A 19,923-nucleotide genomic window follows, 5' to 3' on the forward strand; every position below is an offset into this window, starting at 1 on the left:
ACACACACACACACACACACACAGGCTGCTTAGCGGGATATTTTGGATTCGGTACATTATTTTCTGTATTTGCTGAGTAGCTGCTCTTGTTTCAGAGCCAGTTGAGCTGCCTGCAGTTGCTTATGAATAATTAAGAGTTTCACTCTTTCTGAAACAGAACAAATCTCTCCAAAACTCCTTTCTTTTCTTCATCCATGGATATCTCAGCACTCTGAGCTGGATGCTCATGGTAATTTAGTGTCTTAGTATCACATTAGAGTAGAAATTCATTACATTTCTCCTGCTGTTGCATCCAAGAAATGTCACAATAATCTTGTGGAAACAACTTAAAACGATGAGTGACGATAGAGAGGACATGGTTATTATATTAATGCTTTCTGAAATGCTGATAAACATGCAAATATCAGATTTAACAGACTGGCCCTTCTGAGTGACAGGCTTGCAAATTGAAATGAGTGCACCTGGGAGGAGCTGCAAGCTTCCAAACAGGCGCTGCCTCTTCTAGATATTCTCAACATGAGTGCTGAGCTCAGTTTGCTCTTTGCTGAAAATCACAAATCCAATGAGCATTTTCCCCTTTCACTCTCTCAATTTGGAGTAATCCCGCTCTAATGTACTAAAATTTTATGTGGGTGAAAGGTTAGCCACCAACACATTTGTGAATGGCTGTAAACCCTATCAGCACAGTGTTAATTGTGAAAAAGGGGGGAAAAGAGAGAGAGAGAGAGTTTGGTTGCAGGAGGGCTGATGCAAATGGCAGTAAGTCAGCTACTGCATTACCCGCAAAAAGAGAGTTTAATTAAAGTATGCTGTACATGATGTAATCTCAAGAATGCAAACAGTAATGGTTGCAGATCAGTGTATTGTGAATCTACATTGCAAATTCCCATTAATAATGATGTTTTTAAAGAGAGTGTTCCAGGTGTTCACCTGAAGGCCCAGAGGTTTCCAGCGAACGTTCCTGAGCAGAGCAGGTGTGGAGCCCAACGTGTTCTGAGGTCTTTTCTTCAATGTGAGGATGACACCACATGGATCCTCCCTCAAAGCATTGACCAGGTTCTTGAGCTGCCAACCCACCTGCAGAAAGCAATCACACCAGGCTAAAAAAAGCACCTCCTGGTTGTCATAAATAATACCACATGGGACCAGATTTAAATTTAATAGTGAAAAGTGAGTAAGCAAAATCTGTAGTCTTCTGTATTCTGCTGTTAATCTGACTGAAGGGATTTGGGATGGGAAAATGTGTAGCAAGGGTACAGTATGTGCAGCCAGAGAAATAGATAAAACTGTTGGCCAAAATCTTCAGAGTAATGCCATCAAAGTTATGTTTGGAGTGGATTCCAACCTGGCAGAATATAGTAACAGAGTGTAAACAGACTGTTCTCCCATCTCATTGGACTATGAGGACACATTAAGTTTTGTAAATAAAATATGGGCTTGGATAATGTCATGTGACCCCAAATCTGGAGACTGCATCTATAAATTTAATGAGTAGTCCACTTCCATTTGCTGCAATGTCTTTAAATCACATAAAGGAATTCAGGAACGTTAATCAGAGCAATGACAAGACCATTTGGCTAAGTTACACAGTTAACCAACTCTGAGACCATAAATGAAGTCCTCACTCACATGCAGATATAGCTATAAAATGCATTTATTTATTTGTCTTTTCGGAACTGCAGCTCTTGCCCATACGATGGGTATGTAAGCATCATTTAGGGGAGATCATGGGAATCCTCCCTGGACAGGTAAGAGGTTCATCACCATCAGCTGCTTGTGCCTGTCTGGGGACTCTGAGGATCCAGGGAAGCTTGGAATCATGAATTCATATACATTTAACCCTGGCCAAGCAATTCTGTTTGGGAATCCATTGGACGATTGATTTATTTAAAGGAGTAATAAAATGGGTTTATGGGAGGATGGATAGTCAGTTGACACTGGGAATTTTTTTAAGGGATTTTTGAACAATAATGACATAATGAAGTAAATATAGTAAATGTAGCTCTGGCAGTTTAAGCTGATAACATTCAAAACATTGAAATAAGGTATATTTCACTGTTAAGTGTAGTAAAAGAGCCCTATGCAGAACATACCTTTGCTATGATATGGAATCAAATGACTCATCTACATTAAGAGCAGAGATCAAACCACTTTGCAATGACTTGACTACAGCTCCTGCCACAGATGTCGTGGATCCACTTACATTTGTAACAATATGAAGAATTGCTTCATCAGCTTGGCAGAGCTCGGGGCCACAGAGAGATGATAAAACAGTTAAAAAAGAAAGAATAGAAAAGAGCGCTGACTGCAGAGACATACCCCGTGGCCAGCCGGCCTCCAGAGCTCGCAGTCCTCGCCGGGCCATTGATTGGCTACAGCGGTTCAAACGACTGGAAGGCTCCGCAGAGGCCTTTGTGCTCACACTCACCAACACACAGACAGCAGTGCCCTGACCTTATTCCTGACATAATGATGACCAGCCTGTGTCAGCTTCTAGCACCCTGTCTGCAGCTCTCTGTGGCCCAGTTCTAACTACCATGGAAGCAGCACCCAGTGAAACAAAAGTAGGGAAATACTTTACTGATTTTGCTGGTTATTATTGTGCAAGACTGTGAGCATACTGAGATACCAGAGCCACACATCATGCAGCAATCCAGAGTATTCCATGGCCCCTAAATAATTATCTCATTAATTAAGACATGAAATATTAGAAACGATATTAAGTCTATGTCATTGGTCATTTCTGAGGATGTAATTGAACAATGTCATTTATCTATTTTAAAATCTGCCACATTTGCAAGCTCGATTACTCCTACAGTAAATACATTCTGTTGCATGCAACATCTTAAAATCTAATTTATTTCATCTGAATTTAATCCTGTTGGTGAAAACTCTGGTACAAACTTGTGGAAGGAGACCCAATAAATCAGCCTGGGGAGTGGAAGGTTCTGCAAGATCTGTTCCAGGAGGATAAAAGGAGTCATTCTGGGGGGTTTTGTCAACATGGACAAAAGGCAATATTATCTGATGTATCAGAGGCGATGAGACAGTCAGTCACGAGCTCCACCCATGACATAACTTGTCCTTGCAACCATCCAGCATACCTCAAACATTTGGGAATATATCTGATCTGGAAACACACTTAAAGTTAACGAATATCTGATTCTCTGAAGGCCCGCTGAAGAGCAAATTCTGTTCTAACCCGACAAGTTTTGAACTGTTCTGCTATGCAAACATTCACGGAATTGTAGGAAACCAAGAGAGACCTACCAAAATAATAGCAGAGCAACAACTGCTGCTGACGAGGTTTCTCAAATCCCTGGGGTCTTCATTATTTTCCCAGATGCTATTACCTCCACGTAATTATGTTGCCACTTCAAACAATATGTTTGCTATTTGAGCAAATTCCACATTTTACCTCAAACAAAGATGCTGAGCTAAAAACTGAGAGCCTTGTTTTGAAGTGAGCCTCAAACAGAAGCTCATACATAGATATGAAGGCACTGCTGTTGCTAAATACAGGGACAGGCCCACATGATGATTCTATAATATAATAAAATTTGTTCATTCAATATTCACAATCCAATTTTTAAATATGGAGCCTCAGTGGATAAAACTATTAGCCATGCTGTTGACAGAGATTTTGCTGATAGGTACAGCATCTATCTGCCCTCTTCAGCATCATATTCACTTATTTCCTCTTCCTTTTCCCTCATCACTTCTTCCTCCTTTCCCTCCGCTCTTCCCACTGCTCCTCCCCTACAGCGAGGGATCAGAGTGGAGAGGGTCTCGCGGTGGGAGTAATGACTGGTTGGAGCTGGGATCCTGGCAGGGTGCGATCTGCACTGTTAGTTACCCCCGGGGAGAGAGCTGGAGAAACACATCAGTCAACCTCATACCCAGGTGTCTGCACACGCCTCAAGAAATGCAATAGAATGCTTCAATACATAAATGTTAGAGTAAATCACAGGTGCCAAAACAGCCCAACAAGCTCAGTTGAGGTCTCTCACAGATCCTGATGCATCCATTTTATTCCTCTGATGTGACATAAAGGCAGAACTTCAGAAAGTGGAACGTGTACATATTTCAATCTAGATGCTTCCTTTAGGGGGTTCTTTTGACAACTGGAGCAGGTTCCGGAAAGAGTGAGCTGACGGTCACACCAGACTGAGCAAAGGTCCTGTAACAATTGTCCTAAAATCTGCACTTGTGATTTAATTAGTATAATTAGCCTACATAGCAAAACAGGACAGGAAGCACCAGGATGGCGACACCGGTGGCGCATGGTGACAAAGTCATGCGCTCAGACAGCGCCTCAACACAGCATGCAATTGAGAACAAAAGACACTTTCAGTGCTAGTAGTCATGCTAACTGTGATTTTCAACTCACCACAGTCTGATGGTTGACTTGAATCACCTCATCTCCCGCATGGATCTTCTTGCACTGGTCTGCTGGAGACTACAATGGAGAGCCGTAATTGGATTAGTACAAACTGTGGACAGGTTCTGGACTGATTCTACTGTGCAGCATTAAAAACAGTACACTAAAAACTCACATTCTCTGTGGTTCCAGTGATTACATGGAGCCCGTCATACGTGGATTTGATATACATCCCCTGAAAGACAAAAATGGAGTTAAATAAGGGTATACTTTGTATTGATTTTTTATTTAAACACTGCTGTTAGTTTCTATAAGACACAGTGGTTGTTGAAGTATTTATGCATATTTGTGTGTCTATCACAGTTAGATATGACATATGTAATCTTTACCATTTCCTCTCTGCAAAAATGCTCAAGTTCTGTCAGACTGCTGCAAAATTAACAGAACTCAAAAATGTCTTCCACACTGAGATCAGTTGAGCCCGTCAGGACTGTTCCCGTCTCAGACTTTAAATAATTCAGGTGTGGATTTTTCCGGGTGCATTGGGTCACCCCAAGAAAACAAATCATGCAAGAAAATTTTTTCACCCACCAGCTTTTCAAAGCTTCTGGGATGTGATGCCCGAAAAGCATCCACACAGCATGATGATGATGGTGGTGATGATGCCACCACCACCACCATTCAGGTTGGTGGTGTGTTGTGGTGATGTGTCCTCTAAACTGTGTCAACCACTGTTCCATGTTAATCTCTTTTTATTGATGGGGTCACACGTCTTTGTCATTTCCAGGCAAGAGTTGTTTTTGTCAACTACTGAAGCTTTAAACTTCATCAGCCAAGTCATAGGTGTCTTGTGATGGTCCTTAAATGTCTCCTTGCACATTCGTTCAGATTGAGGTAAAGACTGGCTTGATTTTTGCCCTGGAACCCTTGTTAATGAGCTCAATCATTTTTAGGAGTGGGATTATTTATGAAATCACTTGATTTAGCTGTATTATTTTTTTAATAATTGTCATACATTTGTAAAAAAAAATAAAATTAAAAAAGGTAACATATCCAAGGACATCACCATAGCCTGGGGGGAGACACATGTGAGCCCATTTTCAAGTGTGCCCTTACCAGCCCTTCACTGGGTGGGATGCTGGTAAGATGGACGACCTCCAGGTGGGCTGACTGAGAGACCAGAGAGTCCGACGACAGAGAGATAATGTGATCACATATCCCTGCTAAAGTCTTACACTGCGGAGGGCATCAGAGGTGAGGAAAGCATAGAAAAGGAGAAATGGAGAAAGCAGGTGACAAAAAGAGACAAAAAAAAGTTATTGAGATTGGTTTTGGCCCACAAGGGATGCCGTGACCTAGCTGGAGGATGAAGGAGGTGAAGCAGAAATCTTCTCATCTGATTGTTCCACATTGCCATTTTCATCACTCCAGCACACAAACTGTTTCCTGTCACAGCCTGTCCACAGGCATGCCCAAAAGACACTGTCACTTAGAGAACAACACGACCCCGAGGTGCATGGATGACATCCTGGAAAACGCCTAAATTACCCAGCACAAATTGCATTTGCAGGTATCCATCATTTTTATCAAGACTTGATTCTTTTTTTTTCTTTTACATAAACCACATATAATGGGACACAATTGGTATTATAATCATGGTTTCCTGTGATTGAACCACTGGACACTGCATTTGTCAAAACCTGTTGGTAAAAGATTGGAGCCTTTTCCTGGTCCATGAGATTTTGGTCCATGCTGACATGACAGCATCACGCAGTTGCCGTGAATTTGTCAGCTGCACATCTATGCCATCAATCTCGTCACCACCACATCCCAAAGATGCTCTATTGGATTGAGCTCTGGTGACTGTGGAGGCCACTGGAGTACAGTGGGCTCATTGTCACGTTCCAGAAACCAGTTTGAGCTTTGTGACATGGTGTGTTATCCTCATAAAGGGATGGACACGGTCAGCAACAATATTCAGGTAGGCTGTGGATCCATGCGTTCATGTTGTTTACGCCAAATTATGACCCAACCATCTGAATGTCACAGCTGGAATCGAGACTCGTCACACTAGGCAACGTTTTCCCAATCTTCTGCTGTCCAATTTTTGTGAACCAGTGTAAATCGTAGCCTCACTTTCCTGTAGCCCAGCATCTGCAAGGATCCACGTGTTGTGTGCTGAGAGCTATGATTCTGCATTCCTGGATTGTAACCAGTGGTTATTTTAGTTACTTTTGGCTTGCTATTATCTGGAACCAGTCTCTGTATTCTCCTCTGACCTCCCACGTCACTGGATATTGTCTCTTTTTGGGACCATTCTCTGTAGATCTGATAGTTGGGCATGAAAATCCCAGCAGAGCAGTAGTTTCTGAACTACCCAGACCAGACCATCTGGCACCAGCAAACATGTCACATTCAAAGTCACCTTGATCCCCCTTTTTCCCCATTCTGATGCTCTATCTTTGTGAGGACTTTCATGGACATAATGTATTCCTTATGCCCTAACCCTAATCCACCCTTACCCTGACCTTTAAACTACTTGAATGTAAAATATTACCCATTAAAATGGCCTCTTAAATTAGATGGATAAAATAACCTACCCAAGATGTCATCACTGTGTAAAGTAAAATTCCTATTTTTGGCTTTAGTACGCTATGTAGAGAATATATGTTGTTTACACTCACTTAGCACTACGCTAATGATCACAGTCTTCTGATCTCAACTCTAATGAGGGAATTTCTATTTTTAATGAAGAAATGGACAGAAGAAATCCTTAACATGCAAGTTACAAGTGCAGATCCACACAAATAAGAACACACGCTGTATAAATTGTGACACTAATCCCAACTTTCTTTTAAACCTGGTCACTTTATGAGCACATACAGCAATCTTGTGTTTCCATTAATCCCTAAACAATGCACACGCAACTGCCAGCACTTAATCCAGTTACGCTTATTTGAAATAGGGTGAAAAATATTTAAATCAAATACATTTAACCCCTGTATGTCTGTATATTATATAGATGTCCCCAGCACAATGTTGCAAATGAACTCGTATCACACTTTGATCACAGCACTAATAGTCTTGAACTGGGATTAACATTGGCACAGAGATGTGAGACCGTGTTAGCAAAGTGCAGAGTCCTCCACACACACTTGGACATACCCGGCATTGATCTTGCACACCTCTAGAAAATCACAGCACAGATTATAGCGAAACCGATTCATGTGGCAGGCTGGCAAAAGATGTAAGAATGGCCAAATAGGAAGCCAGACGCATTGTGCTGCCAAATCTGTCTGTTCTGGCTGCACTCGCACACACGCACACACACATACACACACACACACACACACACAGTTCATCAAACCTTCTCCACATGCTAACCCAGAAAAGGAAGGGTTGTGTAAAAATATGATGACAACATGCATCACAGCACAAAAATCAATATGATCCTGATTTTGGACAACGAGTGGGGAGGGTAAAGAGGGAAGGAAAGGTGGAGGTCTGAGAGGGAAAAGGAGGAAAAACCAGGGGCTGGGAAATAAACACAACTAGGACAGTCTTACGTAATGTCACTCATCCTTATGCATGTATGCACATAAAAACACACTGATACACACTTTATGCTCCATCAGACACACATGCGCTTTCTCTCGCGCAGACACACACACTGTGTGCACACACAGATACACACATTGTCCCCATCCATCTGATTGCTGCAGGCTGTTTTCCGGAGGACAGCAGAGGAGGAGGGAATTTTTAACATCATAAAATTGATCAACCTCTTTTAAAGTCAGTCATCAGGAAACACCAAAAGGTATTTAAGACTTTGTCCAAAAAAAATAGTAAAAAGAGACAAATTCATACATTTGGGACCTTGCCAGACTAAATAAAAGAGGTGCTCCTTGACAGCATTTTACGTATCGTCTTCCAATTTCACCCATGTAACACATGTAGACTGATGTGTTGCTTTCAGTTTGGCATCCTGGGTGTTTTGTATGTGCATGTGTGTGTGTGTGTGTGTGTGTGTGTGTGTGTGCATGCATACTATATGTGTGCTGACATGTAGATAATCTAATAACTCGATCTGTATGATGCCGCAGTGATCAAATGAGAAGTTATTTGAGATGAAGCACTCTAACAAACCCATCCTGACTGACCATAGCTGCTTCTGGCAACCTGGCATTTATTGGCATCACATATTCATATAAGTTTCTGTGGATTTCCCCAGCAAAGGATTTATTTGGTTTAATCCACCTGACCTTGAATGGCAGCAGTTTGTGTCCCAGTCTAACTGTCAGGCTGGATCAGATGTTAGCTGCTCATTCAGTTTCACAGAGACAGATCTCCATCACACAAACACACACACACACACACACACACACACACACACACACACACACACACACACACACACATAGAAACTAGGCCCTAAGGCAGGCTGGCATAATAACATGCACATTTTTAACACAAATACCCAGGGTAAACAAATGGTCCTCTGACCTGCATCACACACACTCCTGTGCAGAAGGAAGCAAACACACACACACCAATACATCCTGTTTTTCCAGAATTGTAAATTGACTTTTATTTGTGTTCAGCGTAGTTATATTGCCAGCATGCCACATGTAACACATACACAAAAATGTCAACCTTCTGCACTGTGCTAATTATATAATTAGTGTTTGGATAATACAGGAAGTAAAATTAAGGTTGTAAACATGGCAACAAGAAAATACATAGTTTAATGAATCGCAAGTACAATTTCTGCCAAAATGCATGACTATTCCAGGTTTGCTTTTGAAATAGGCTGTACAGTTTTAATTTTAATATACTGCTGAGCTTTCATTTAACCTTTTTCCTGGGATTATTTAAGATATCCAAAATGGCAATCATGATTATGATTTTTTTTTATGGAAGATACAAGTTCAGAACTCTATTAATGAACAATCCTATTTCAATAATAACACAGGTGAACTTACCACGTGGAGAATCTTGTTCTCTGTTTCATACACAGTGCAATCCTGCATAATGACAAGTATAAAGAGGGAATGGCAACAAAGGGAAGACATCGTCAGTGGGTATGCACTTAAATAACTCTCACTTGCACTTATGCATTGAAAAGCAAAGGAAAGGCATAAATATGACATGAAATAATCAAGAGAATGAGTTGAAGAGCCATCAGCACCCAGCTATTTTTAATTCCCACATGTGTAATAACTCAGCCAGACGAAACCACTGGATTGACTAGTCTGCTGTTTGCAGCTTCGTGATTTAGAAACTACATAATTTAAACATGAGACATTGTTCTTTAGCTGAGAGTTAATTTACTCTTTGGAAAGCAGCCTGCTGAATGTGCCAGACATGAATGGTAGAAGTTAATTCATCTGTTTGATGCATTGGTGTGGGCACTGCTGCCACCTTTGTCTGTCTGGCACCCTGGCTGCCACTTGCTCATTTGGCCCACTGAGAATCTGCTGTGGCCTCTTTCTCCTCCCTGACATCTTGTCTGTGTAAGAGGGGATAGGTGTTATCTGCTCAGCTCGCTCTGGGCACATGTGCAAACACCCCCCCACTCTCAGCAGGCTCTTACAGGCAGAACAAAGATGGGATCCATATTTTCCAATTGCATTTAGCATCTGAGCGAGTGTGCGAGTGTAGATTCAGTTTTATTTACTTGTAAAGTGCACTTGTGTGCAAGTCTGGTGCACCAACACCCGCCAGAGGGAGAGCAGAATGAGGACAGCAGTGATGACAGGAGCATAGTTCATTCTCCAGCAGTGCTCGTAGATGAGGCCGAGGTCTAACAGTAAGTCAATCAGTCCTTTCCCCGAGGCCATTACTGTGATACTGCACCCATGCTGAAAAGAGCCCGCAGCAAGTGGGCATATGTTGCACTCAAAATCAAATATACCAAAAAGCGGTCGAGAACAGATCAAGAGGCTTTCTACAATTTGCATCAAATGAAGTGCTGCCCTTTCAGTCCTAATCGTTACTTTGGTCCCATGAGCAAAATGAACAATGGCGAGATGGAATGGTGAAGTGAATGTCTCACGTTTGTGAGCGTACCTGTTGTACGATGGTAGTTAACTCGAGGCAGAGCTGCACAATGTTGTTCTTCAGTAATGAATATTCTGTCACATTGGAAAATGGAGATCTGGAGGAGGTAACACAAAAAATGAATTCCGCCATTTAAAATAAATGCTAAATTTTGAAAAGCAGTAAACATCCAGCACAACTTGGTCCAAATTCAGCTTTGCGGTCTTTACCTGTCAAGCCAGGCTAGCAGGTTCTTAGCTGCGCCGATAAGATCCACCACTGAGGTCAGGAAATCATTGGGTAGCCTTCGCGAAGCTCGTCCATCGTAGTGCCCGCCCCTTCGACGGCCCAGGATGAAATTCTGAAGGTTCTTTGCTGAAGCATTTAGTTTGTGGGAGAGAGTCCGGAGGTTCTCGGTCTCTAAGCCATAATTCTGGAGGAAAAACAGCATTGATATCAGGTTCAGCTGCAGAAATGTTTGCTTGATCTCACCATAGATATTTAAAATGATCATATCATTTCCCTTATCTTCATTAAGCTTGATTTTAGATTCAAACTGAATTCAAACAGACCCTAGATACATGAAGTATGTCTTGAATGTGAGAAACATTCATTCCCTAGATGATATCTGGTTGTACAGGCTTAACATGAGATAGCTACTCCTCCTCTGTCTCTCGCTCCACCATGCTACACAGTCACGACCGCTGTAAATTGTTAGAGGGGGTTTTACAGCAACACTAGCAGCAGCAGCACCCTTGGTGTCGAGAGTGCGTTTAGGAACTGAAGAGCCAGAAGACAAGAGCACGATAGAGGAAGCAAAAGCTGCATCTCACTAAAACTAGGTCATGCACAAGCAGCGTTGCATCTACTAATGTTTTCATTGTGTGTGCAGATGTACAGTACGAACTGGCCGGCGACGTGTTTGCACAACTGTAGCCTTTCCCGTGATTTGTGGCCGTGCATTGTCTCTAGGGTTGATGATGCTGCTAAAATATGAGCCAAAAACAGCCCGCAGTATGTTGACTGTCCGATGCGTGATGGGGGGGGGGGGGGGGGGGGGGGGGGAATGGGCAATTGGGGGGGGGCAAGCAGTGCGTGCCTAACTGTGCCTGTTTGTGTCAAATCAATACAGACAGAGAGGGTTCTGCCATTAGAGCAAGCAACCCTCCACCTTCATTTCAATGTGGTTGCCATAGCAGCATAGCAGGAATAGAATGTCCTCTTCCTCAGATGGTTACTTCTCCTATTGTTCACATAATCATGTTAGAACAATTAAAATTAAATGTTTATTAAACGTGATTGACAATTCATTTTTTAATAAATCATTCATGACTAATGAATGATGACTAATCTAACCCTAAACCTAATAACTAACCCTAATCCTACCATACCACTAACCCATCCATCCATCCATCCATCCATCCATCCATCCATCCATCCATTCATCAGAATCAGCAGAAATGTTTCACTCTGTAATAAGATAATATAACTGAGTAGCAATAATGAATAATTATCAACTATCATAGTAACATTTGTTTAATGTCATCCAGGGTAGAATCGAAGAGAACATGTTTTTAAGAGATGACAGCACAAATTATGTGGGTTTTTTTTTTAGACTAAAAGCAGAATAATGACATATTTCCAAAGATAAAATAAGTAATTACCATTACAGATAATGGGAAGATATTTTCATTTTTACACACTTTAACTTGGAGTCAGTGATCATTGAAGCTTTTCCATGGAGGGTCACACAATGTTCATTCAGCTGATTGCTGCCAATTAGATCGCTCTTGGTGATTTTTAGCACTGGTTCACTGCTTTAAAACAAACAGGGCAGACTGGGGAAGCCACCATAAAAGGGGCGATTTTCTTTTTCTTTTTTTACTTCCTTATGCTGGTCAGTCACCGCAGGAGAGATTTCTTTTTTAATGCAGGAAGACCATAACTATTGCAGCAGCACAATTCTTTATGATGGATTATTCTGTAGTGCTGACAGCACTGAACAGCCCTTAATATTCCCAGGTCCGGAGCGAAGCCCAACTGTTGCTGTTGTGCAGTTAATGAGAGGTAGCAGGTCGTCTGAGATTTGCCCACAAGTGCTTTAATGCTTAGATCTTTCATCATTATGTGGTCTTACTTTTGTGGTGCTGACCTTAATTTCTATTGATTATAAGAACATTTTACTCAATAAAATAATTGCTGAGTTCTCAGAATATTGCAACTTCGCCAAGAGGCACAACGAGGCAGTAAATGAGCAAAGGCACTTGAGACACTGTTTATTAACTGTCTAGATAATCAAAGAGCACAAAGTGGAGGTGTGTATGATCATCAAGCTAATTAAAAAGTATTGTATCGATAAAGGCATATCATATGTTGCTGGATGATGAAACTTCACATTTGTGTGTGTGTGTGTGTGTGTGTGCGTGCGTGTGTGTGTGTGTGGATACTTGTCCATGCAAACGCACACGTGTCCATTCGAGGAACATATGGTGATTGCTTGCTTTGCTTTTTGATTGCACATTTTTTCCCTGTGAGACCATAAGAATGTGAAGCGGTGCTGATTAGTGCATTGCATGCATGGGGGGGAGGGCACATACCCACCCCCACACATCTGTGCACGTACATCCACATACCACGCGCACACGCACACACTCACTTTTTTGGACATACAGGCATTCACACTCATTCAAACAGCCCAAACTAATCCAGACACATGTGCCTAGAAGATAAGGTGCATCTTACAAGCTCTCTCTCCCTTTCTATTTATCTCTCTCTCTCTCTCTCTCTCTCTAACCCTCTCCCCTCATTCCTCTCTGTTTCTTTCTCCCTGTTTGGCACAGTAGCACCTAATTCTTCCTAATTCCCTAATCCTGAGCAAGGCCAATGCACATATAGGCACCCGGGCGGTCCACACAAAGCAGGACCCAAATGACAGAGGACCATTTCTTAAGAATGTGTCATAAAATGGACAAAAAAACTTTTACACCTTTAAGCAGCAATGTTGATACAAGAAAACTCTTCATTCTCATAAAAAAACAAGCATCCTCTACATTAGAAACACTAATGACTGAATGTACACGAATACAAAAATCCCTCTCTTAGCAAAAGAGGAGCATTTAAAAATGGAGGCTGCAGCTAAATTAGCTTCTTCCTCTTTTGACTGTCCATCATTTGCACAGAAGTCAGCCCTTCCAAGACAAGGGTGCATTTTCAAACCCACAATGCCACTCTCTAACATTACACCAGACAAGACATTTCATGTAATTATTAACTGAGTCATGAGGACTTTCCATTTTTAATCTTACCAAACCCTACATGCCAATCCTTTTCTGAATGTCTACACAGCTCTGTAATTACTGGAGCAATTGTATAATAGTTTTGACTTTTTGTCATTTAAATTCAAGCTTGTGTAACGCTCGAGCACCGAGCAGGAAGCGCCGTTGACTGACCAGGGCGCAGAGAAGGTCGACAGCTTCCAGGATGAGTTCCTGATGTCCTATTCTGGTGACGCCCAGTTCCTCCAGTTCCTGATGAGTGATGTGCAGCAGCTGCTCTCCTCCCATCTGCTCCCGCTCAAAGTTCTTCACATACTGCTGGAGACAGTCATCCAGACCTGATGAGATGACAGAAAGACGCGTGTTAGAACACTGCTGGCTTTCCTCTGTGGACACTGTCAATCAAGGATGTGAGTGAATCATCCATCAGCATACTGTTGCTTTCCTGTCCTTAAGTCTTTTTATCATGCTGCATCAATTTTCTGATGATGCAACTGTAGGTTATCAGCAGACCTTTATTGTATTTACAGTACTACATCTATTAAATGCTGAAGCCTTAACCATCTTCAGAGCAGTCGCAGGTCTCTTTCATTTTTGCAATATGGATTTAAATGAACAAGAGATGGTCCGAGCTGACTATTATTAGCCACATTACTGTATTACATTTTTAATTACATATGGTTCTTTTCCACATTTTTTGATAATGTTCCAGGACTCTCCAGTGGGCAGCAGTACAGTTTCAAATCTTGCTTAACTTTCAGCCATTCGGTTGGATTTTGCAATATTTCCTTGGGATAATATTTCCCCTAGCTTTTTAAAACAACCTATTCTATCATCATCGTGTGTCACTTCTTATGAGAACTTGTGAAGAGTCTGTGGCTGAAAGCCTGATTTCGTAGAGAAGTTTAAAAACCATGTTTTCTGCTTCTATTATGTCTGACTTGGTTTTGCCACAGGGGCATCTGCAACAAAGGCTGGTTGAATGAAATAGAGAAGGCCACAGATCACCCAAAAAGCTAATCAAAGCAATTATGACAAAAAATTACAGTGATTTAGAAGAAGCTGAATTTTCCTCACAGTACAATTAAGCTCCAAATTGTAGTTAAAAGATTTGAAGAGCATATTGACATATGAGTTTTCACTGTTAAGCTGTGGCTGCTTGCCATAGCCACAGCCAATCAGCCACATGTAGCCGTGGTGGGTCTCGGTCTCTATTGATCTGTATGAGCCTCGGGCTTTGAACCATACAAAGTCAGCAGAAAACACACCTCCCTGCAGACCTAATGAATAAGCCTCCTCTCAAATAAGCATACACAGAGCAAAGAAGAAAAAAAAAACACGAGGAGACAAATCTAATACGCACATGGAGCCACAGAGAGCACAAACAAGTGCACGTCTTTGTTCTGAAGGCAAACACTTCAATATTCCACACACAAATATAATTACAACAGCTATACTGGGGGTCTCGCCGCCTCTGTGGTGGGCTTTAGGCATGTTGTTAAAGGCGAGCAAAGCTGTGAAGAAAACACCGATGCACAAGGAAGCGATGCTGACAGAGAACAGACAGTGTGGTAACACCTTAGCCCAGTCATCACGTACATGCATGCACACATACAGTACACACAGACGAACACGTTGTGCTCTTGGTGTGCCACGGGACATAAGAGACAAAGATGGAGTCTAGTGTTGTACTGACTGACACAGACAAATAATTTTCTCTGCAAGCTGCACAGAACAAGTGGCAGTGTAGCACATCAGTGGGAGTGCAAGCTGCTGAATGGAAAATGTCCCTAAGGATGCACATGGTAATGCAACAGGAAATGGTGTTTTCACATCTGAAAGTAGAATATCAGCATGACTGCCCCAAACATAGGCTGGAGCAAACTCTATAACAATAAAGAAACCATTACATACCATTAATAGAAATGGAGTGGTTCTATTTGAACAATGCATTGCTTGTTTTGTTTAATTATTTAAGCCCTCAACAGCATAAATCAAGGTAATCCTGTCTAAGAATCCTGCTTGAGAGAGACTTAAATTGTTTTCCAGTCTGTTGCAAAAAAAAAACGGTCAGTTCATTCCAAAGTCCTGGTCCAAAGCACCGCATAACATGTAAGATTTGACCAGGTGCAACAAAAAAGAAAAACGGAAAACGATGAAAATCTAAAGAGAATAGATCAACTTAAGGTGAAAAATGTCAAAGAAATGAAGTGATGATATGATATGATAGAGTAATATTAAGAACACTACTGCATGTGACATCAAGGACAGTTAAATACGATCACGTATTGCTCATCTAGTTAAAATGATTTAGTTAACTGATTGTTCCAAAATCAAATAGATCCTAATCTAAACCATCTTTCAGTAGACGGTAAGTGCTGGCAGAGATAGACATAAATGAGTTATCTCAGCAGCTACAGGAACAGGAACTATGCAGACAACATAGAGGGAATGTGTGGAGATGACCTGATCACACTGAGATCAACTGATCAGCAGGAATTCTTGCAATGATCTCAAGATAAGGGTCTTTTTACATTCATCCAGCTGAAGTGCTTTTTAATAGTAGTTCAGCATTTCAGTCACTACTTTCGTCCTCTCTCAGGTTCCTGTCAATATTGCAGAATGATTTTGGATTTTTCTCATGTTCTTTTCAGGCACTGTACCTGAAAATGTTCCACTACACCTCTGTGTGACTAGAACTAAAATCCCTCCGTGTACTGATAACCGAGGAAGCATTTTAGCTCCCTCCAACATTGTCCAATGTCCCTCTTGTCTGAGCAAAGTCAGCCCCTCCCAGTCAGAAACATCAGGGTTGCTAGGTAACCAGAGAGAGAGAGAGAGAGCTGGCCAGACAGACAGACATTCAAAGGTCTTTACGCAGAAGTGAAATTTCAGCAGTTGCTCTGCCTCTTTCTTTCTCTCACACACAAACATACACTAACACACACACACATGCATTTGCACTCCACACTCTATTGAAAGTTTATGAAGTGTACAATAAAAAAAGAACTGCAGTTAAAACTTAATACAACTGAAAAACACAGCAGTCCCTTTGCTTGGCCGGCCCATTAATAACGAATGAAATCACACGGTCAGGCATGAAGGCTACGTTTGGGTCAGAGTGGAATCTGGGCTAAGAGCAACAGCGGGCGGCTCAAACGCCTGCCCCGCTGATGTGACGTCCATCTGTGAGCCTCCAGTAGAAGTAAACGCTTCGGTGAGTGTGAAGAAATCAAACCCACTAAAAATGTTTCTACAGTGAAATATTTATCGAGTCACGACTGAATATTCTTAAGACCCTGACATTTTACTTACCTGGCACATGAAGTTTCAGATGAACGACTCCAACGAGTCTAAAGCTCTGGGAGCTAGGAGGTGTCAAATGAAAAACAGAAAAGATTTTTAAAGTAGAAGTTTGAATCTGACCTAACCTAACCTTTGTGTGAAATTCCTGGGTGGCTGCTAATAATTTCCCTTAATTTGCTGTTACATGCACACATCAATCCATTATCTATCACCACTTATCTTTGGCAGGGTCACAGTGGGCTGGAGACGATCCCAGCTGACACTGGCTGAGTGGGGTGTATGTTTCCCCAGTTTATCATAGAGCTGAAACAGAGCTGATGATTGATGATGGAAGAGCTTAACAGTCTCAGCCTTCGTTCTCTATCAAACAAGTGTGTGTAAAATACCTTTTTATATTAGTATACCGAAGAGTTGTTTATAGCTACAGCCTAATCTGTCTCTATAGGTTAGAGATATGTGGAATATGTGAGTATTCCCAAGGCTTACTCATTGCAATGAGTAAGACATATCTTAGTTAAGTAGTTCTTCATTAACACTTTCTGCCATTTACCTGCAGCTGGAGCTTATATACAGTCGCATTCAAGGAGGGGATGCTGTACAGTTGAAGAAATAAGACTTGGTGAAGTGAATCCTCCACAAACCTATTTATAAATGTGTGATATTAAAGAAAAAATTTAGAATATGAGGGGAATGACAGTAGACAAAATGCCATTTCCATTGTAGTGGTTAGTTGATTTGATGTGGGCTTAAAACTAGACGGCCACCAAAGGTTTATACCTGCTGCTATTATCGGATCTGTCCACAATCCATTATAGGGATTTTAACATGCCAACTAAGGTTCAGATCCATGCATAGTTTTTTCTCCCCCTATTTTCCCTCAGCCGCCCCAAAACAACAGGTGCAAAATTAAACACTTGCAGACACAGGCCCCTCTGTCTGAAACCCCGGATAGAGCAGGCTCTTTGATATCATGCCCGCGCCATCTCCTATTCTCCACACTGCTCTGCTATGGCCTCTGTGCCCTACTGCTTTCCCATATTCATCATCCCGTTACCCATACATGCATGTGTGTGTGTGTATGTGTGTGTGTGTGTTTGTGTGTGAGTGCACGCGCACGTGTCTGTGATCTAAATGTTCCCCATTTTATGACACGTGCCACGACTTCACCGCGATGAGATCTGGTTTCCATGACTACTGATGCCCCACTTAAAGCTGATGCTCAGAGAGGGTCTGTGCATGCGCGACAGTGTGCATACATTACCGTGCATTCCACTGAATGCATGCATCCCTGCAAACGCATGTATCACGCTCCAACAGGGCCGTGCGTGTCCTTTGTGGAAGAAAAGCGAACAATGAAGTGTCTCCTCAACGTGTGCGTTTCCTCACAATACGTCATGCTGCTTAACCTTTAAGGCAGCTGAAACTGCAACAACTGCATAGGCAGAGCAAGGAAAAGCATGTTTTCAGACTCATTTGGAAAGTCAGCTGGAGACTAAACCGATGGATGCCATGTAGAATTTTTGTTAACATCCTTGACATCGCGTGGCAGTAACGCTGATCAAAACCATACCACACATCATAATCAGGGCAGCATTATATCAAATAATGATATGAGGCCATCCTTGTGCTGCAATGCTGTTCATCATGGTAGTATTGATTCTGTAGCTACGGTTCTATCAGCCTGGCCTGTATATCGCATATATAGTTTACCACGTTCAATTTTGTAGTTAATCACAAACCTTCCTTTTAAGTTTTCCATTTTTTAATACCATGGGGGTTTAGATCAATGATGCTCGCTTGGCTGCAGTCTAAATCCTCACTGCAGGATGCCCGCAACACACTGACCTTTGAAAAACTCATCTCCAATAAGATTTCTTTTTTTTTTCTTCCTCTTTTGGAATTTCAGTTGTCCTTACTCTTTTGCGCTGACTATATTGTTACATGTAATCTTCATTGTGGCACCTTCCGGTTCCGTTGCATCGACATGCCGAAGGAGAGTGAAGAGAAAAGAGATTACTGCTGGAAAAGTGAGCTGACTCATTCATTTCGCCGCCATGTGAACGCATCAGTAGGATGCTGACAATGCCTGAAAACACAGGCTGATCTTATGAGCTATAGGCGGCGCGGGGAACGGAGAAGAAGTCAATTTTCTTTGGTGTCTGAAACGTTAACGCACGCGTCATGCTTTACACACCGGCGGCGTGCGCTCACGGCCCCGACGAATGCATACCCTTGCGCGCACACAAAGAGGAATCTCCTGCGGTGTGGGTGTTCAAATAAAACAAACGCTGATGAGTCATCTTTCAGCGAGAGCCTCGTCGGTGCTCTGTTAGTGGAGCCGTCCTTCCGAAGCTACAGTGGAGGCTGCTGAGCGTGGCGCCTAGCTCTGTCAGGTTTTCCAGATTAGATTGTGGAGGATCCCGTCTGATTTATTTTGTCATATATCTTAATTTTGGCTGTACGGGGGAGGGCTGTGTATTGGACGGGTCCTACAGGGTCAAGTGTTGAGCGCCGTGGCCCACAGGGGGAGGGCGCTCCATCAGAAGTCTGCTGTCTGTGAACTTACTCTAAGATTCAGTGATCCCGGATGATAACAGTGATGAGACACTGGTGGATTAAGGAGTGAGTGCAAGGACTGTGTAAGACAGGTTGCTCGTGTTAGAGCTGGGTACGGAACCTCTATTCTCGCTGTGAGTAATCAACCACAAGAGATTTAACCAAAGAATTATGGAGGGTTTATGACAAAAGTTATGCAGCATTAGGATGGCAGTTGTGGGAGGTTTTCGACGTATCACACAATGACCACATGTCCTTACAAATGGTAATTCCCAAGATTTATCAAAAAGAGCCCCTGTCAGTCCTAATCAACGGCTATGCAAGTCTTTTTTCATGATAGCTGCTGACATGAGCACCTCTCTGAAG

The 19,923-nt window shown here is 42.1% G+C and overlaps 1 protein-coding gene across 3 annotated transcripts in view; it reads right to left on the reverse strand.

Annotated features, from left to right (window-relative positions):
* Nucleotides 1-19,923, reverse strand: part of si:ch211-26b3.4 (connector enhancer of kinase suppressor of ras 2) — a 37,818-nt gene that overhangs the window by 15,667 nt on the left and 2,228 nt on the right. For all 3 annotated transcript variants that reach the window (XR_008952210.1, XM_057043997.1, XM_057043996.1), the window contains exons 2-9: nt 13,870-14,033; nt 10,651-10,853; nt 10,451-10,538; nt 9,364-9,405; nt 5,498-5,617; nt 4,557-4,616; nt 4,391-4,459; nt 931-1,077 (exon numbers count right to left, since the gene is read on the reverse strand). Coding sequence is in view for 2 of the 3 variants with exons in the window: in XM_057043997.1 (XP_056899977.1) it covers nt 931-1,077; nt 4,391-4,459; nt 4,557-4,616; nt 5,498-5,617; nt 9,364-9,405; nt 10,451-10,538; nt 10,651-10,853; nt 13,870-14,033 (893 nt within the window). In the remaining variant the exon portion in view is untranslated. The remainder of the gene's footprint in view (nt 1-930; nt 1,078-4,390; nt 4,460-4,556; nt 4,617-5,497; nt 5,618-9,363; nt 9,406-10,450; nt 10,539-10,650; nt 10,854-13,869; nt 14,034-19,923) is intronic.

The sequence above is a fragment of the Takifugu flavidus genome, chromosome 9 (assembly GCF_003711565.1).
Source record: "Takifugu flavidus isolate HTHZ2018 chromosome 9, ASM371156v2, whole genome shotgun sequence".
NCBI lineage: Eukaryota > Metazoa > Chordata > Actinopteri > Tetraodontiformes > Tetraodontidae > Takifugu > Takifugu flavidus.